This window comes from Heterocephalus glaber, unplaced genomic scaffold (assembly GCF_053883595.1).
Source record: "Heterocephalus glaber isolate CG9 unplaced genomic scaffold, H.glaber_assembly_v1.0 deba00001509, whole genome shotgun sequence".
NCBI classification, from domain to species: domain Eukaryota; kingdom Metazoa; phylum Chordata; class Mammalia; order Rodentia; family Bathyergidae; genus Heterocephalus; species Heterocephalus glaber.
The window spans coordinates 4,415,272-4,435,749 of record NW_028258325.1 but is presented as its reverse complement, the minus strand read 5'-3'; the positions used below and the strand labels follow the sequence as shown (position 1 = coordinate 4,435,749).

The 20,478-nt window shown below is 53.0% G+C and overlaps 1 protein-coding gene across 17 annotated transcripts in view; it reads left to right on the top strand.

Moving 5' to 3' along the window:
- Positions 1-20,478, top strand: part of Stk32b (serine/threonine kinase 32B) — a 332,979-nt gene that overhangs the window by 269,833 nt on the left and 42,668 nt on the right. For 16 of the 17 annotated variants that reach the window (XM_087187328.1, XM_013073058.3, XM_004847305.4 and 13 more), the window contains 5 exons: positions 503-606; positions 6,405-6,521; positions 8,423-8,548; positions 11,327-11,458; positions 12,724-12,788. In XM_087187328.1, coding sequence (XP_087043454.1) covers positions 503-606; positions 6,405-6,521; positions 8,423-8,548; positions 11,327-11,458; positions 12,724-12,788 — 544 coding nt within the window. Of the gene's footprint in view, positions 1-502; positions 607-6,404; positions 6,522-8,422; positions 8,549-11,326; positions 11,459-12,723; positions 12,789-18,104; positions 20,470-20,478 lie in introns of those variants that run through there. The other variant, XM_087187329.1, reaches the window with a different exon arrangement.

Genomic DNA, 20,478 nt, shown 5'->3' with positions numbered 1-20,478 from the left:
CCCCCGCCTCTGGTGTCTGTGGTGTCACCTGTCCTGGCGTTCCACGTGAGGCCCCGATGACAGCATGCTCCCAGAAAGGCAGGGGCGGCATGGAGCATCCTGTGGGCAGGCCGGAAGCAGTGGATTGGCCCAGGTCTTCCCGACTTGGCTCCATCTCTTCCTTTTCACTGTAGGCCTCGGTCCCGTCCACGCTGCACAGTGACCTTGACTCATGCTGTGTTGACCCAACCCCTCCTGCTTAGGCCTGACTGTCACTGAGGGGCCACTCTTTCCTGGGCCACATTGGTGCTCTCCCTGGAGGGCACGTCACGGGCCCTCCAGTGACACCAGCTCCTTGCTCCCCAGCTGCTTCTGGCTCCCTGAGAGCAGGCGCTGCGGGCACAGGGGAAGCCCTACTGGCTGTGCTGTCCAAACCCTCGGGCTTCGTGGGCCCCGTCCCTCTGCAGGGAGGGGCTGCGACCCTCGGTGTACAATGATGTTCTCTTTGCCTTATCTCTGACAGCCCCAGAAGTGTTCCAGGTGTACGTGGATGGAGGCCCTGGGTACTCGTACCCCGTCGACTGGTGGTCCCTGGGCATCACGGCCTACGAGCTGCTGCGGGGCTGGGTGAGACGGGGACGTGCGGGACCGACCGCGACAGGGCTGGCAGCAGGGTGGGCTGGGGGCAGGGCCGGTAAGGAGCAGGGCCAGCTTCTGTCTCCCCTGCCTGGCCTCCGAGCCACCTCAACGGGCCCTGGGCATCTGGACCCCCACCGGTGAGCGCTGGTCCAGCCCCTCAGGCCACTGCTGCGGATGGGGCCCAGAGGGGAGGGGAGGGGAGGGGTCCCACACGAGGTCTGCAGGTGACCGGGCCAGGTCACACCCCAAGGCGCCGTGGCTACAGGCTTTCACACCCTCTCACCTTTAAATCCGCAACACAACACTTCGAGCCTAGGTTCCTGGGTTGACTGGAAGCTCTGTTTTCTGTCTTGCGTTATTGTCCTTGTCGCTGTTTGTCTGGGTCCCATCTTCCCCAGAATACATTACTCAGCGCCCTATACAAATGAGCTAGGATGTTCACTATCCATCTTTATTGTAGTTCATTTACATGTAATAGCTGGAGATGACTAAGGAAGTGACTTAGCAACTAATAACTCATTTTTATTTGAGCAGAAAGCTTTATGACTAAAACTCATATTGAGGCATGTTTTTGTTGCACGAGTAGCTTTGGAAAATGCTGTCACCATACCTCCCGGGACCCCTCCCATTGTACAGCACGGAGGAAAAGGCCCTTCCAATGCGCTCCCAGGGCTGGGGCTGTAGGATGTGTGTGTGCACCCGGGACTGGGGGAGCCACAGTCTGTGTTTTATTCCTCTGTAAGGCTCCGGAGTCCACAGGCTGCAATTTTAACATTGCTTGGAAGTCATTTGTATACATGCATATTCATGTAGCAGAGGGTACCCTTCTCAAGGGTGGGGCAGGGTGTGTCACAGCGGGGTCCCCAAGGCATGGTGATAATGGGGACTAAATGAATGATGACCGCAGTCTATCAACCATAAGCCCTCTGAGTGCAAATATTATTTATCACCCTCTAGTTCAGGCAACTACTTCCTGCTCTTGAAGTCAATTCTTCATCCAAGTAATCTCTGAATTCCTCAAAATGTAATTATTGCACTTGGTGGTTCCTACAATGCAAAGAAAAGATGAACTTGTTCATTTTTGCAGTCACTGGATGAGAGAATTAATGTCCCATGGGTTTGCTTGCTTCTGGCTGGCTCCTCTGGTTCTGCTGATGCCCAGCTGGGAGGAGGACAGGAGGGCCGGGGGTACCATAGGGGTCTTAGTCATAAATCTGTCACACTGTGACCTTGGCCAGCACTGCCCTAAGCATGACTGGAGACTGCCAAGCAGGAAGGACTGTGGCAGTTGTTCCTCAGGGGTCAGGACAGCCAAAGACGAGGACTTGCAAAAAGCCCTATTTTTGATGCTTCAAAAATAAACTGCTTCATTTTTAATCCTTCTGCATTTTCTGCTCAAAGATCCAGATGCCACTTTCAGCAGACAAGGGGAAACAAATGGTCAGCTGGGAGCTAAATGGCATGGGGACAAAGTGATGGAATGAAGGCCACCTGTTATGAACCAGCATAAACCTTTCTCCCAAATGCTGTGGCCTGGCTTAATTTTCCACCCAAAGGGCAATGGGCCTGAACAAGTAGCTTCCTCTTGGCATTTCATACTGGGAAAGATTTAGTCCAAAAGCCACAGGGAGAAACACCCCTACTCACCCATGGACTATGTGCATGAAGGAGTTACACTTCCTCCTTACACCTGCTCTGTCATGTCAGCCACCACACCCCCAACAGGTCCCTTCTGGAAAAGGAAAGGTCAGTTGATTACCCTTGGGATTCAGATAGCTCCTTACCTCCAGAAAGAGTCTATTTCATTTTGGACAGCTCTAATGACCTACAGGTTTTCCTCTTGCTCAACTGAAAGCTGCCTCCTTGTAACAGAGAAAGAACCTTAAAGGAATCTCACAGGCTCAGACCCTGGTTCTACCAGATACCTCATTGCAGCCAGCAGTCTGTAAACATAGCTTCCTTCCCTTTGCCCATGGGACTCCCACCCTGGAGGCACCCAGTGACTGGCCTGTGTTCTAAATTGGCACTCTCCAAATGATAGAGTCAGGCCTGAGAGCACAGGCTGTTGGATGTGTTGGTCAGCTTTTTATCACTGGCATGAAAAGGCTACTGCAGAGGAGTGCTCTCAATATGGGCTTGGAGTGTTCCCAGAAAACCTACTCTGTAGCACTGTAAGGTTTGACCTGGTGCTGCTCACCCATGGACCCTGTGTGAGACCCTTCCCCTCTGGGCAACCATTTCCCAGCAGTAGAATGAGGGGCTGGACCAGACAAACAGAACTTAAAGGGGGAAAAGCATTATTGATTGGCTCATAGTTTCAGAGGATTCAGTCCATGGTTGGCTGGCTCCAGGACAAGAACATCATAGCAAAAGGGAATTGGTGGAGCAAAGCTGCTTAGTTCATGGTGAGTAGGAAGCTGAACAGGGGACCAGTGCCAGAGAGGAGAAGGCCAGGGAGCATATATAGTACCCAAGCCACACTTCCATAACCCATACAGACACACCCATAAGTGTGCTTTACTAATACTCTGGACAGTTCATAAACTAACCAAGTTGACAACTAAGCTTAACCATCCCATTGGATCACACCTGGGGGCCAACCCTTAGCAGGTCAAGATTGACTGAGTCCCTGAATGTGAGACTCCTGATGTGAGCTTAGAGTGGCCCCAGAAGGCTCACTCTGTGGCACATGCTTGCCCACCACCACCACCCCCTTCACCTGTGTTACTCTGACCCAAGTTATCTGCATAAATGGAGAAGCTGGGGTGTAGAGAGGCCAGGGCATAGGACAAGACTGTCAAGAGCTCCCTCTACCCATTGGAGTGCACAACTAAGAATGACAGAGTGCACACCTGGTAGGTAAGTTCAAGTTAACAAAAGGAGAAGGAGGCCTGTCTTGGTTACTTTTCTCTCCTTGCTGAGCCAAAATGCCACCACCTCAACATTAGACTGCCTTGAAATTTCTTCTGCCAGATTAATTAGTCCACCACCCTTAATCTCAGCCTCAGGCAAAGTCTCTGGACACAAACAAAATGCACACAAACTTTCTGCCAAACATAATACACATCATCTGGAGTCCAGCAGCAAATTCATCCTTCCCAATAGAAACCTCCTTAGCCTGGTCTTTACCAGCTTTCTGGTCTTCTGAGCTCTGATCAGAATCTCCATAAAGTACAGCCTAAGGTGTTCCAGCTCTACTTTTTCATCCAGCAGCTCCGAACCTTTCCCAACTCTTCCCCTTCCCACAAGCCAGTTCCAAAGGCTCTTGAACCACATGGCCAGGTAATGTCACAGCAATGACCCCACTCTGGGTACCAAATTCTGTCTTCTCTCATTGCTGAGACAAAATACCCAACACCCAAAGTTAAAGAGGAAAGGATTTATTTAACTCACAGTCTATAGAGGTTTCAGTCCATAATCGGTTGGCTCCAATGACAGAGTGTTGTTTTGGAGGAGAAACAGTTCATTGCATGCAGAAGACAACAGAAGCAACAGGGAGCCTTAACAGCTGCTTTCTGCCCCTTTTATCTTTTCCAGACTACCAGGATTAGGGTGGTGCCAAACTAATCAGTGTCCTGATTTAGTAATCACACACCCTTAATCCTAGCATCACACACTAGATCCAACCACCTCTGCAAAAGCCCTATGACTGCCTGACGCTTTGAGGGACATCTGGACACAAGCCATAACAAGGGCCTTGGGTTGAATACTGACTTCTGGTCTCTTAGTAAAGCAGACAGAGCACCAGGACAGGAGTCAGGAACTTGGGAGGTAGAGGACTCCCTTCCAAAGGAGGAGGAGGAACCTCTTGGATTATCCTGAGGTTTTAAGCTGTTTCCTGAGCTCTGGGCCCCTGCAGAGGTGATTGGACGGTTCCAGAGTGGGAAATCTTCTCAAGCTTTGAAGGTTTAAAATGCCTGAGGAACTGTCCTTCACTTTCATCTATTCTATACAGGGATTTGGAGTAAAGAGATTTTAGGGGGAAAAACATTGGATCAGATGGTCTCCAAATCCCAGCTAGGCCCTAACAGTTAAAATAACTGGACTACAGCAGTTCTTTTCCTCTGTATTCCCTCTGTTTCATGGTAAATTGGTACTTTTTATAAACCAAGTTTCCTGGAATAGAGACACCTGCACTTCAGAATGAGTATATCCAATGTCCGGCTGCTAAAATCGCTGTTACCTGAGCACATGCATTACTTCACCGAGTAAACCCCTTGCCTGCCTGAGTCACCCCATCCTGAGGCCAGTGAATGAGCCCTAGCATCAGTAGATTCTCCACTACCAGCGGATCGGATATTGATCTTACTATTGGCCAGTGAGTCCTGAAAGAGGACCTGGGACTCCATAGAACCATCCAAACAGGCGAGGGCAGGGCCTGGGATATAACTCAGTGGTTCCGCCACCTGCCTTGAAAACACAAAGACCTGAGTTTGATCCCTGGTACCAAACCCAGAGCCTAAAGGTTTGGGAGTGTTTGGGACAGGCTTATTTCTCAGTGCTTTCACCACACCGGCCTCGAGGTGTCTTAGAGTCCTCATGACATTGTTGTTCCCTCTCCTTAGAGAAGTGGAGAGAACTGCAGTTTAGGGAGAGGTCGGCTCGGCTCACCTGGCGGTCTGGTGGAAACAGAGCTAATGAGGTCCTGGAAGTGGCCAGGAAGGAAGCAGAGATGAGGGCCCTCAGTGCAGGAGGTCTCTGCCTTTGTTCCCGCTGGCTCTGCCCCAGGGTACTGGGATTCGCCACCCTCTGGAAGCATTGCAGAGAGAGCTTGGTGGAATACTCTGTATCTCTCTGGGACACAAGAAAGTCTCTTTTCATCTCTGAGCCTTGGTTTCCTGACTTTTTCGTGAGAATCAGATGAGACTCTTCTCGAAGCACCCCAGGTGCGGGCACAGGGTGGGAAGAATAGTATACTGAAAGGAGAAGGATGGGAAGACAGGGCGGCCCCAAACAGTCCAGAAGCCCCTCTACCAAGCCCTGGCCACCCAGAGAGCTTGTGGGCCCTCCCAGGATCCCGGCACCCCACAGCACATCTCCGCACCCCGACACCTCTGCTCCCTGGCTCTCCGCCCCAGCCAGGCCAGAGCAGCAGGGACCATCCGCCCTCCTCCTTGGGACCTGACCACAGAGGGAGCGGTACATCCCGGAGCAGAGCCAGACCCTTGGGTCAGAGCTCTGCATGTGGACACGGGGGTGGTTGTGTTTGTTTCCTGTGCCTCCACAGCAGTCGCACAGCCTGGGGCTCAAGCAGCAGCAATCTATCATCGCACACCTCTGGAGGCTGGAGGCCGAGGCCAAGGCATGGGCAGGGCCCCTTCCTCCTGGGGTGAGCTGTTCTAGGGTCCTCTCCTTGGCTCGTACGTGCTTGTCTTCTTCCTGTGTCCCTTCATGTCATCTGTAATGTCAGCCCTGCCCACTCACAGGCAGGCCAGCCTCAGGGTAAGGTGGCAATCAAGGTCCACCAGAAGATGAGGTCTATCCCTGGAGGTGTCCCTGGGTGACTGTGACCAGAACAGGGATCCAGGCCAGGAAGCTGGGTGTGAATTCTGCCTCTGCCAGTGACAGAATAGGTGAGCCCGGAGAGTCACCTGACTTCCTGTGGCCCTGGCAGCACCACCCTCCTGCTGGGCTCCTGCACTCCCCATGCTGGCTCCTCTGGGCACACTGGTCCAGGCCACCAGATTGCCATGGAAGAGGGCCACCTGCTGTGACCTGAGGGGAGAGCAAACCGTCCCTGGGCGTTACACTCCTAGTCTGACTCTGGGGTTGTCCCTTGGTTGCAGAGACCCTATGAAATCCACTCATCCACGCCCATCGATGAGATCCTCAACATGTTCAAGGTGGAGCGTGTCCACTACTCCTCCACGTGGTGCACGGGCATGGTGGCCCTGCTGAAGAAGGTAGGAGGGCAGCCCCACCTGGAGGGTCGTCTAGTGTGGACACAGGCGTGCAGGGTATGCTGAAATGGGACACGGGGCACAGGGTCAGTGGAGACCTGGTGCCTGGCCTCTGAGGCTGAGTGGGAAGCCCCACCACCGGATGCAGATGGGTGGCAAGGAGCGTAGGCTCTGGGACAGCAAGCCCCAGGCACTTTTCCCTCTACTCCCAGCTCCTCAGGAGTAGAAACACTCCAGGCCTGTGGCTTGAGATGAATCTCTTGAGCTTTAGAAAACTGGTCACCTCCTGGCTTCTGGCAGGAGCTGCTGCAGGTGTGGCCCCTGGCCCAGCAGCATCCCCTGTTGCATGTTTCCCAGTTTCCCCTCCAGATCCCTGAGTCAGACCCTGGGCTGGGCCCCTCTCTCTATGTGATGTGTTTTCCGTGACTCTGGTGCCAGCTCCAGATTGGCAGAGGTAAGAGGTCTGGGTGCCCCTCTAGGTTCCCTTCACATGCCCAGACCAGGGTCTGTGGCATGGTTGGCAGAGCCATTTATGCAAGAATTGATGAGCACAGCTGCAGTGTGGGTGGAGGGCCACGTGTTCTACACCCCGTGGGACTCTTCCCCACTGGACCCCACCAGCCCTGTGACCAAGGTGCTGTCATTATCCCCGTAGGAGAGACAAAGAAGCCAAGGCTCGGGAAAGGAAACCCCTTCCACAACTGCCACAGAGCTGCTCAGGGGCAGAGGCAGGGCTAGAACCCAAGTCCTGCTACCCCAGGGCTGGCTTTCAGTCTGATACAGCTAGGACTTGTGGCTAATTAGCCCAGTCATCCCAAGGGAGACCCAGCACATGGATCTAACAAGGCAGTGGGCCTCAGCCCTGAGGTGGCTGAAGCACCTGGAAGCCCACACTGCCCCTCCCAGCATCCCCATGGAGTCCCAGGGAGTGTTCAGAACAACCGTCCATGGTGGCTTCCCGATGGCAGTGAAGTGGCAGTCTACACCAGCACCTTTGGGGCAGCCCCTGAATAGAGGCCCTTGTGGACAGCAGTTGCCGGCCCTGCCCGTGTCCCTCAGGTGATGTGACTCCAGCGTGCTCAGTGGGCATAGCTGGGACATTTCCACAATGAGAGGTGAAATCCTTGGTGTAGGGGCCCCAATTTCCAGGTCCCCACTGGTGACACACTGCTCCTCAGAAAGTGCCACATCCTTACCAGTCCTGTGTGGGTCTCACCCTCACCACGAGCTGGAAAAGAAGAGAAGAGCTGCCCTTGTGCTTCCCACTTTCACGTGGAGACGAGTGCACATGCATTCAGCAGCTCAGCAGAGGCCAGCGGCCGGGGGTGACAGTCCCAGGGGTATGGCTCCCAGCAGGGACCTTTGCACCTGGCAAGCTGGAATGTTTGGAAAGGACAAGAGCGCCTCAGGTGTAAGCCGAGTCTGTGGCTGCTTTCATACTGCATCGCCCATGTGAGCAGAACTCAATTTGAAGCTCAAAGTGGTCCCCTGGGGTGCAGATGAGGCCACACCAGAAGGCCACAGAGGTCACTCATAGCTGGGGGTATCGCTACGAGGCTGTTGTAGCTCGCATGAGCAAGTTGGAAATGCTAAGACAAGGCAGCTGGTCTTTTTTCTTCCTAACTGAAGCCTCTGCAGCTATCAGGGAGAGGTGGAACATCACAGGGCTCTGTCCCAAAATGGAACATGGAAGCTGAAAGTCTAGGAAATCTAGGCCCTGCCCCGAGAGTTCCCTGTCTGAGGACCTTGCAGACACAGCCTGTCCTCTGGCTGTAAGTGATGTGCAGACGGCACTGCCGATGACCCAGACGGGCCATGACAAGCATGGCAGCCGGGACACCCTGGCTGTCCCCAGCGGGATGGCCATGCACAGATCCAGTGACATGTTTGCCTTCTGACCTCAGCTCCTGACCAAGGACCCCGAGAGCCGCCTGTCCAGCCTCAGCGACATTCAGAGTGTGCCCTACCTGGCCGACATGAACTGGGACGCCGTGTTCGAGAAGGCGCTGATGCCCGGCTTTGTGCCCAATGTGAGTAGGGCCCTGTAGGTGGCATGCCACCCCTCAGCAGGTCCCCATCTGGGTGTGAAGCCTGGGCCCTGAAGCTGGCCGGGGAGCCGTCTTCGGGCCAGGGCCACCAGAGCACTAGGGCTTCATGTTTCCCTGAGAGCCAGGGTGACTTGGGCTTGAACTTGTGATCCTCCTGCCTCAGCCTCCCAGAGTGCTGGGATGGCAGGCGTATGCCACCAGGCCCAGCTATTGTCTTTACTCACTGACCCCCTGGAACACGCCCTCTGTCCCTGAGCTGCCTGCTTCAGGATGCCCGCTACGGACCCTCCAGAGAAATGCCTGGCATCCCTGAGGCCTCCGACCTGCAGGCCCAGGGTCTCAGCTCTCCAGGAAGCCATGCACGTGTGCACACACCCTAATTCCTGCTTTCCCTGCCCAGTCCTGGATCCCCTGGGCTGTGTGCAGGTGCTCTGGGGCCCTGGGGCCAACATGTGGCCCTGTCAGTTAGTGGATGAGCCTGCTGTAGATGAGCACCTGCCTCTACCACGCTCACCAGCCCCTGCTCCCCAGTCCCCTCCAAATGCACACCCACTCCCCCCCCCCCCAACACACACACACTTACACAGAGGCCCGGCCTGTCACATGAGCTGCCTGCAGCCAGCCCTGCTGTTGCTTGGCTCTCCCTGGTCCTCTCGGCCCCAACCCTTAGTGGTCTCCTACCCCTCCCATGAGGCTCAGGTGAGAGGCTCAGCAAAGGCCTTTTTCGTGAAAGATGCACCAGATGTGACCCATCCCCCTCCTTCCCTGTAGTGCATCTGAGCCTCTCTCTCCCTCCGGACAGGTGCCCGGGCTGTGTTAGGATTGACCCTGCTGGGTACAGCACATCTGCCGTCACCTTGAGAGCTTAGGGTTGACTGCCTCTGTCTAGAGGGCCCCCAGAGCAATGGTGGCTCAGTGTGTGCTTGTCACGGGCGCATGGAGTAAATGGTAACAGCCAGCAGGACCGTGCCTGTCCCCATGCCAGGCATTGTTCTAGGAGCATCACACTCATCATCTCTTAGAAGCTTCACATGAGACCTGAGAGGTGATCCTGCTGGCATTCTGCTGAAGTGCAGTGGCTTACCCAAGATTGCCTGGTGAGAAACCAGAAGGGCTTGAATTCAGGCAGGCTGGATGCGGGCCCTCCATTGGCAGGGACGGACGGACAGACGGGTGGACCATGGATGGATGGACGGACGGACGGACAGATGGATGGATGGATGGCAGATAAAGGAGCCAGGAGAGACCTGGGCCAGGAGTTGGAGCTGGTCCTTGGAAAAGGACAAGCACCAGAGGACAGCACGATGTAATAAGGGGAGGGGAGGCTTAGGCATGTTCTAGAAGTCGGTGGTGAAGAAGCCCTGTGGCCCCAGGGGAGAGTCCTGGGCTCCAGAGGACCCAATGGGGATTCCCAGCAGGAGGGTGAGGCCCTGCCTCTCAGACCGAGGAAATACAGGCCATCACTCCACTTCCCGAGGAAACAGGAACCACAGCTGTAGTGTTGGGCCTCCTGCGGGGCAGGGACCTAGGGAGAGGCTTCTCCTTGTTGCCTTACATTGGCCTCACAGATTTGTGTTGCTGCCTTCATTTTACAGTTGTGGAAACTGAGCCCCAGAGAGGTTCCGACACTTACCCCAGTTCCACCTGCAAAGCCAGTCCTCCTCTCGCCCTCAGGCTGTGACACGGGCACTGGCCGGGTGCTAAGTAGCTGAGCCCAGCCCTGCTAAGTTGCAGCAGCTCGTCCTGGCCTGTGAGCTGGGCTGGAGGCCCAGAGCTCTGTGGGAGGTTCAAGGGCTGGAAGCAGCAGGGGGAGTGTCCTCGGCTGCAGGTCAGGCAGGAGCCGGCTCAGGCCTCCTTCCCAGAGTGGTGGGAGGGTGTGAGTGCAGTGCACAGCCAGGCTGCCCAACCCCAGGTCTGCATCCTGCCTCACTCATAGCCAAGCCACAGCAGGCCCGTCCTCTACAGGTTCAAGGACAGCTAATTCAGAAGGACCTGCTTCCTGCCTGGCCGCCCAAAGCACTTGGGAGGGATGATTCGAGCCACCTTGTAGGACAGGCTCTGCTCTCCAGGCTGCAGGTGATGAACAGAGTCTGAGGAAGCCATGGGCCTGCCAAGGTCCGGGCAGCAGCACCAGGCCTCCCTGTGTGAGGCCTCCCTGCGTGACTCCAGGGCCGCTGTAACTGCTGGACTGCACTGCAAGGGGATTGGTGTCTGGGGCAGTCACCAAGGCAGGCCTGGGGACCAGGAATGGCTCTCAGGAGCCTGGAGTCCCAAAGTCAGAGTAGGGGGAGCCTGGGCCTGCGGCATGGTCAGGGCTGGAGGGTGGCTGGCTCCAGCTGTGAGGAAACAGGAAACCAGGACAGGCAACTGGACAGATGTTGATCGGAAATGGCATTTTTTAAAAATTAAATTGTTGAAAAAGAGACTAATGAGCTGAGAATGCCTGTATGATAAAATAATCAGTGGAAAAATCGAATGGGAAAGCAGAATTCAATCTCATGTACAAATCATGCATAGGAGTAAGACTAAGGAATGGTGACAGGGTGGGGCCACCCTGGAGTGGGACGATGGCTCTGAGTCAAGGATGGATGCAGGGATGTGTTGCCTTTATCACCAGAAAGAAATGCAGCTGATGCGTCCCAGGGAGGTAGTTCATCCTTATCTGATGAATGACCAAGTGGCTGATTCAGTGAATGAAGAGAAAACTCAGTGGCTGGTGAGATGCTGACCGACCATGTCTTCTTTTCCTCTTCCCTTCAGAAAGGCAGGCTGAACTGTGACCCCACCTTTGAACTTGAGGAAATGATTCTAGAATCCAAGCCACTTCACAAAAAGAAGAAGAGGTTGGCAAAGCACAGGTCCAGAGATGGCACGAAGGACACCTGTCCCCTGGTGAGCTCCCCTCAGGGACAGTGGGTGTGAGACAAAATACTGGCAGGCCTCCTTTCTGGACAAAGGGCCTTTTCACTTCGCCCTTCCTGCCCAAGTCATCCCCCTGTCTTAGCTTGGGGGATTGGCACCAGCAACCTGAAGAGAATCAATGGAATCAATCAATCCCCAGTAGTCCTGGGGCACCCATTAGGAAGATTTTACACTGCAGAGGCCCCAGGGCCATGTTGTGACTTTCAAGAGCCCTGGCACTTTTACTTTAAGGGCCTCTGAGTTAGTGTCCCAGGCTAATAATCAAGCACCAGAGATTAGTGGCTTCAAACAACCAGCATGTATTCTCTCCCCATTCTGAAGGCCAGAAGTTCTCAGTGGAGATAACACCTGTGTTCTCCAAAGGTGGTGGGGCTGGGCTGGGCCCTCCTTGGCCCTTCCAGCTTCTGGCTTTTGCTGGGAACCCTTGATGTCCCTTGGAGGGCAGCATCACCACCATCTCTGCCTCCATGTCCCCCTGGCCTGTCTCTGTGTCTTCTTGTGGTCTTCATATCAGGACACCAGTCATAGGCTCTAGGGCCCCTCCTCATCCGCTATGGCCATGATTACACCTGCAAAGACCTTTTGCCAGATAAGGTCACATTCACAGATACCAGGGCTTAACAGTTGAACACATTTGGGAGACACAGTTCAAGCCACAATACTGCCCTCCTCTATCAAAAATAAATGTTTCCTTTTATGACTGCATTGGTATGAAGATGAGTACAAACTTCAATACTGAAAGTTCTTTTTCTCCTTCTTACTTTAATAGTAATTAAAACATCTTCCCAGCCCCTAAAAGTCTCATGGATCCCAGGCCCTGGCCAGTGGTGCCCACTGCAGAACTGGCCTGGAGCCTCTGGCCTGTGGGTTCAGAGAGGAGCCTGCTTTCTGCCCTGAGTGCCATCTAACCCCGCCTTTGAGGGCCTTTGGGGCACCTGCCAGAGGGGATCTGTGGCCCTAAGGAGGACGGGCCCTTGCATGGTGGTCTTGAATTTCTCCTCCTCTGGTGTCTGAAGCAGGCCCAGTGGACAGCCAGATGCCAGGAGACCAAGCCAGGCCTATTGTCCATCTTCCATGCTAAATGAGATGAACACCTGCCCACCATCCATCCCTGGGTTGCAGCCACCTGTATAGTCAGCACCCGCCCTGGCCCCAAGCGGTGACTCAATCCTTGACCTTCAGCCACAAGTCCCTGGACAGCACTGTCACCTAGTCCTCTCTGTGCTCTTTGGCAGAACGGGCACCTGCAGCAGTGTCTGGAGACGGTGCGGAAGGAATTCATCATCTTCAACAGAGAGAAGTAAGTCTTCCAGGCAGCATGCCCAGAAGAGTCATGGTTCAGGCCCTGGTGGATGCTGCCCAAGGGTGGGAGGGAAGGGGAGGCAGAGTGAGACCCAGGGCCCTGGTGGGAACGGAGCTGGGGTCCAATCGTGCCTCTGCTGCTGTGAGGCCTGACCCCCACTAACCTCCTCTTGGGGCCCCGGTTGTCCCATGACAATAGAGATGGCTGAGCACAGAGACCTGTGGTAGGAGCCCTCATAGGGAGCCGCTTGGGGCTACCTGGCTCTGCCCTATCAGAGCGACCTGAGGCAGGGTCCTTCAGCTTGCTGAGCCTCCTGGCCAGTGTCCACATGGAAATAGTTCTTACAATGTAGGGGTTATAAAAATTCATCGAGGCTGTTGATGCCATGCCTGAAGAGCCAGGAGCACTCTCAGGTGAACACTAGATCCTCACTGTGTAGGGGCTAGTGTTCAGGTACCTCTGCACCCTGGGCTCATAGGGAGCAGAAGGACACGGAGTCTGGGAGTGGCTGCAGGAGTGCCCCTGGCCACCAGCTCACCCTCACAGGTGCTGGTCAGCAGAGGAAGTGGAGGAGTCAGGCTTGCTCCCTGCAAATGTTGGTATCTAGGGTCCAAATACCTGTGGCTAATTTGCCAGAGCAGGGTGTGGACTGGGGTGGCCCCATTTGACCTCCTCCAGAGTCAGGCTGTGAACTTGCAGACCTCAGAGATGGTCCTGCAGGGTCAGATAGAGGTCAGGGGGGGTCAGTGCCTTCGCCTGTGTTCACCTGCTTTTGGGCCTTAGCAGATGACACAGGGAAAGGCAGTGGGCCTCATGACTGCCTCCTGGGGGGAGGGTGTGGAGGCCCCATGCCCAGCTGGTCCTGGGCGAGGCATTAGAGGAATAAGGACGACACATGGAGAAAGGAGACTGCATGGCAGACTCAGGGACCTGCTGTGGGAAGGAAGCTTGGATTCCCTGTCCCTGAGCTTTCAGGGGGCAGACAGTGGTAGGACAGGGACAGGGCAGGACAGGGCTCCTCTCCCAGAGGGAACCTGGGGAGGTGACAGAGGCAGCAGCCTGTCATTCGTGCCATGGAGCTGCAGCTCTATGGACTGGTGGGTGCCAGGTCAGTCCAGACACACATCCCAGGCCCCACCTGCCAGAGCTCCACAGCTCCTTGACCCCCTGCTTGGGCTGCAGAAGGGAAGGACTTCAGTGACCACAGCCCGTGGGACATGAGAAGTGGGGCTGCTGTCGTGAGTGGTTCTGACTCCTTGCTGCCCCCTCACCATCCAGCCAGCTTTGAGAAACTGGGAGCTGGGAAGCTCTTTCAGGTCAGCAGCTGAGGGCTTGGGTGGCCTGGCATCTGGCCAGCAGAACCAGACACCACGAAGACACCCAGCTGGCAAATGGGGGTCTGTGAAAGGCTGAGCCAGGGGGAACCCAAGCACATGGCAGCACCAGCTCACATTTAGCTGTGTGCCAGAAGAGGCTTCAATTTGGATTCTTCCAAACCAAAACCATTTCCTTTTCAAAGGAAATGAGAACATACTATCCCTCCTGTGTCGTTTAGGGGCTATGTCTGGCTGTGTTGAGCAGAAACCCAGCTTTATAGTAGCTTCAGCCAATTCGGTGTTCCCCTTCTCAGGTGGAGTGTTTGGTGATCAGGGAAATGCAGAGTCGCCCAGCTATGCTGAGGATCCCTGTGAGATGCATGATAATGAGGCTGGCAAAATCAAGGAAGAGAGAGGAAGTCATTTTGCAGACAGGGCAGTGGACAGAAGGGTATTTGTAACTGCAGGAGGCATAAAAGGACATACCCGTGGGGGCGCTGTCGCATGGGGTCTGACCTAGGGTTCCTGCTCCTTCATCGCAGCCTCTCTGTTCTCTTGACCACTGCCTGGTGGCCCTGAAGTCTGGAGCCATCAGTCAGTGCATGTGCACTCCTTGTCTACCATAAGGGACACAGGTGAGAGAACTTGGCCTTGGCCCCTCATGACATCATTCCATGCCAGATGCCATCCTTCTCCATTGCTTAGGAAGGGAGGCACATTCCCACCATCCACAGCCTTCCCTGCCATAGTTGCTCAGCTGTAAAATGGCTATGACATGTCACAAAGCCAAGAGTTTATACTTTAAACCAAGAATAAAGTGGAACTTTTATCCACCTCTTCTTGCAATCCCACATTTGAGGCACCTGCTGTGTTGGTGCTTGAGTAGCTGGAAAATTAGATCAAGTACCTTTTTCTCAAGGTCTGCTCTGTAGGGATTTGAAGGATGGATCTAGGATGCTGAGCACAGAGGCAGGCTGTGAACATGCCCAACACCTCCAACAGCTCCAGCTCTTTTTATTTTTCACAGACCTGGTATATTAGTCACTTTCTACTCACTGGGACAATGTACTCAGCACCTATAACTTAAAGGAGGAGAGATTTATATTAGTTCATGGTTTCATTGAGCTCAGTTCATACTTGGATAGCTCCAAGGATGTAGATCTGGCTAAAGGCAACTAGCAGCACCCATGCCACAGTCTGAACACTGGGCTGCCTTGAAATTTCTTCCAAAAGATTAATTAGTCCACTGCCCTCAATCTCAGTTTTCCATAAAATTTCAGGATATGGGCAAAATGTAGACAAATTTTCTGCCAGGATGCAACACACCTGGACTTCCATCTGACTGCCAGTGGAGTCCTTTTTCACAACTCAAACTTCCTGAGCTTACCCTTTCCTGTCTGCATTTCTGTCACCATTCTGGTCTTCTGAGCTCCAACAGTCCCATCATGTTTGGCTTACAGCATTCTAGAACTTCTCTAGTCTGCATTCCCAAGCCATTCCAAATTCTACCCACAAACCACTTCCAAAGGGCTCTGAACGACATGATCAGGTATACCCACAGCAATGACCCCACTTCTCCAGTACCAATTTCCATCTTAGTTGCTTTCCCATTGCTGAGACACAATACTTGACACTCACAAAGAAGGAAAGGTTTATTTGGCTCACAGTTTGTAGAGGTTTCTGTCCATAGTCCACTGGCTCCAAGGCAGGACAGCATGGCAGAGGGACCTGGCAGAGGAAAAGGGGCTCAAACCATGGCACCAGGAAGCAGAGAGAGAGAAGAGAGGAGCTGGGGAGAAGAATACACCCTTCCAGGTCACACCCATAGTGACCTAACTCCAACAGGCCCCACCTGCTAACAGCACATTCAGCTCTGAGTTCATTAGTGGATAAGTATACTTATCATCACTGATAAGTATAGTGCTCCCATGATTCAATCACGTTCCAAACATCTGAGGCTTTGGGGGGCCATTTTATATCTAAACCATAAAATGTGTGAAGTCAGCAGAACCTGGAGCAAGGCAGCTACAAGCCGAGGATCACAGCAGCCACCAGCAGCTGGGAGAGAGGCCTGGGACAGATTCTCCCTCAGAGGAGATCAGCTCTGCCAACACATTGATTCGGGCTTCCGGGCTCCAGAACTATGAGACAACAAATTTCTGGGATTTTCAGCCACCCAGTTGATGGTATTCTGTTATTGCTCCTTCCCCCTTCCCACCAAAAAGTTTGAACTACACCTTCTAAACCAGAAGCAGAGAGAGCAGGCCTGAGGATCTGCATTTTATCCTAGTCTCAAAGTCATTCTGACGCCTGGTACTTTGCGGACTTCTGCAGTAGAAGAGTGTGGTCGAACCATGCATCTTCTATTTGGTTCTGAGCTGAGTCACAAGGACCCAGTGGAAAGCTGCCAACTGGGCCAGCTCTGTATTCCTCACCCAGGAGTATCATCTGCAAGTCCCAGCCTCGCCGGCTGCAGGGCACTCCCTAGGCCTTCATCCCACTTCACAGCTCAGGGTCTCTTGCATGGACCAAATGCTTCCCCCCTAGAAGAAGCTCTTGGGCAGAAATGGTCCTACAATGTTCACTGTGATGAAGGAGACTTCATCAGCACCAAGCAGTGAGTGAGGGCCAAGGGCAGTTGGGCAGGACATCAGCCACACCAGCCCCCATAGATCTCCGTATGTGCAATAGATACGTCATAACCCTAGGCTGGGCTCCGGGTTACAGAACAGAGTATACCAGGATGGTGTCCTCAGGCTTCCCTCAGCCTGCAGGGGGTCAGTGACCACCCATTCCAGGGTGTGCTGGGGTGCAGACATTGTGACCTATTGTGGGAACATGAAGAAATGCTGGAGTCTAACCTCCTTGACCTTAGTTCCTAAACAGAGAACAAAATTAAAATTGGCACCACTTAATTCTCTGGCAATGCAGATTTCATTGGATAATGGTTTCAGCTGACAAAAGGCCACTGAGCCAGGTGGCGTTCTTGTCCAGGGACTGATCAGGGCTCTGAAGGTCATGGCAGCTGAGGCTTCCATTCATCTGGCAAATGTACTTTTGGTCTTCTCCCTTCATTTTTGGTCAAGGACTTGAGCAGGAGTGACTTTTCTATACCATTTCATAAAGATTCACAGAGTAAGGAGGCCCTGATGAACACAGTTTCAGGAGTTGAATTTTCTACCCTTGTCATTTCTTAAAGAAACAAAAAACATTTAAAATCACATTATATTTGCCTTTGGAACCCTTGAAAGTATTACATCTTAAAAACCAAATATTGGAATACTGCATTCAATACATGTAGTAGGACTGAGTACTAACCAATATTAGCATATGACTTTATGGTTTTAGATTGTGTTCCTTTGATCTAAGCCTTCTCGACCTCACCACTACTGGTTTTTGATGAATGTTTGCCCTCAATTCTTAGATCTAGGGGTGTTCTGTGCTCTGTAAGATGTTTAACAGGACTCCTGGCCTCTGTGCACCAGAAACCAGTAACATCTCTTCAATAAGATATCCAAAAATGTCTCCAGACATTTCCAGGTGTTCCTGGCAGGCAAAAATCACCCAACCACTGCTTCTTCCTTGCAGACCACATATTCGGAAGGTCCATCTCTTTCACATTCCCACTGACTTGCACCTCTTCACTGCAATAGGAAAGACTTGACCTCGAATCTCCCATTCCATATGTTCCAGGCTCTTTCTGCTATGTGCAGTTGTTCAGCAGGTGTGCATCTAGCATCCCCAGGGCCAGGTGCATGGGTACTGTGGAGCAAAGCCCCTTCCCTTGGGGAGCTAACAGCCCCGTGGGCGGGGCTTGTGACTTGCTGGAAGGGGTCCCTGTCCACCTCGATGTCTTTGAAGTCTCTCCAACGCGCCTGGGGAGAGCGGTTTCCATGGCAAGGCAGCATCAGCACTCCTTGTACTGGGCACCTGCCCTGCGCCCTTCAGTCTGAGCGTGCGTCCTGTGAGCTGTTCATCTCAATTCCCCATCTTACAGGTGAGGAAGCTCAAGCACAGAGTGGGAGCTCTGCCGTAACTAAGAGGTGCCACAGCTGAGGTTCCATGGACAGTCTGGCTCGAGCCCAAGACCTGAGTCACAATTCAGGGTGGCCTCTCACCCTGCAGATCACATGTGGGACAAGGAGCCACCATGGTCCCTGAAGGCACCGCCTGGTGGTGAACCCAGGCATCTTTGAGCAAGGCTGGGCCATTAACAGGACCACAACCCTCTTGCCTTACTTCTCCCCAGGCGCCAAGGCAGCAGAGCACAGCCAGGCTTTGGCCCAGGCCAAGGGCCAGCAAGATGAACAGTCCCAGTGTATTTCAAGTTTGCTGCCTCCATTGGCCCCAGTGGCCTCTGTGGAGAACCTGGGAGGACCTGGCACAATGATAGGGATCCTGTGCTGTAGCCTGGAGCCACAAGGATCTGGAGCTAAGCAGGTCTGAGGGCTGTGACTCATCGCGGGCGTGGGCACTGGAGAGACAGGGTCAGGTTCGGCTCGTGCTGCTTGCTATGCTGGGAACTTGGTGGTCCTGGGCTGCTCCAAGCGCCTTCTTCATCTGATGGGCCAGATATCAATGGCTTCTTGACTGTACCAAGATCTGTGCTGTTTGCAAAATGCTTTCACATCCATTTTATCTCTTCAACAGCCCCCTTGGCCTTCTGCACATTAACCTGTAAAACAAGGAAAACTCCTCTTGAAGCTCTATTGCTAGGAAGTAGCAAACTGAAAATCCAGACTCTGAAATCAGAGCCAGAGCATGTAGCTTCCTCCAGTCATGGAATTAAATGCTGCAGCCCAGCCTTGATTGTATGAGAGAGAATAAACAGGGAGGCCGCCTTCTGTGTGAGAGGCTCCTGGGAGTCTCTGGCCACCGTTGTCTCGTTCTATTCTCATCAGAGTTCTATCAGCAGGTGTTTAATGCCCATTTCTCAGGCATCGAAACTGATGAAAACGTAATTGTGATTCAAATGGTGCCTCAGACTCTCATCCCAGTCTGAGGGAAGGGCAAGGCAGGGAATGAGCATGAAGGCCAAGCTTCCTGGGGCCCCAGCGACGAGAGCAGGCTCCAGCCTCAGAAAAAGGGCCAGAGACAATCAGCTCAGTGACCCGAAACAGCAGGGGGAACTGTAGGCAGGGGTGAAGGTAGCCCCAAAAGGCTGCTTGGATTGCAGATTCTCAATAGTTCCAGGAACACTCAAAATCAAGAAATTGCACCAGAATCAGGGCCCCACGACAATTTCACTCAGGTCTCCATCAAAGGAAATTGCAGCCTGGTGTAAAGAGGGCAGCTGATCTGGATGTATTCATCTCAGCCAATAAAAGACAAATGGAGGGGATGAAAAGGACCTGAAAATGCTCACAATCATTTTTTTGAGTGTCTTGAAAAGCTGTTCTATGCCATGCATTGTGCTTGGTGTTCTGTATTCATTTCCATTTGCTCCACAATTAATCCTCACCACCACCCAAAGTGTGTGTTGAATCTAGAGAGAGTGAGCCCTTTGCCCAAGGTCACTGTAGAGGGATGTGGAGATAGGATTCCGGGCAACTCCAGGCTTTTCAAGCCCATATTTTTCTCATTATACAACACCATTCTGACTCTCACATTTAATTATTTTACAAACATAGAACCAGTGCTGCTAGGAATGTATGTAAAATATGGAAATAAACAATCAGACATCTGAAATAAGGGCTTAGGGGCAACGGTAACCTCTCACTTCTCCTATGAGTCCTTAACATTGATTTCCACTGCTTAACCTGTTATTGTATAACCCAAGCTTCTTGTGAAAAAGCCATATTTGTCTGCCTGAGACCCCTCTGTTGTAAGTTGAACATCCCCGAGGATGTGTGGAAGTCCTAACACTCGGTATCTATGAATGCAACCTTATTTGGAAATAGTCTTTGCAGGAACAATCGAGTTACTATGAGGTTAGAGTGGATTAGGCTGGGCCCTAGATCCAGTGACACACCAGAGAGAAGCCCATGTGAAGACAGGGCAAGAGCAGAGCAACCCAAGGAACACCAGAAACAACTGGCCACCACTACGAGGTGGAAGGAGGAGGAAGGATTTTTCCCAGACCCCTCAGACACAGCACGGCCCTGGCAACACCTTGACTTCAGACTTCTGGCTCCAGAACTGTTAGAATATTTTTGTGTAAGTCAATCTTAATTGTCAACTCTACTGGATTAAGAGACTCCTGGAGAGGTCAGTGAACTGTGAGGGTGCTAGCAATACATAGCAGTGGATTAATCCACTTATGCTTACAGCTGACTGCGGCATCAGGAGGTGGGGCCCAGTTGGAGACAGTGGGTCCCTGGAAGTCTCCTTTAGAGATCATATCTCTCCCTCGTGCTCTTCCTCTGTGTTTT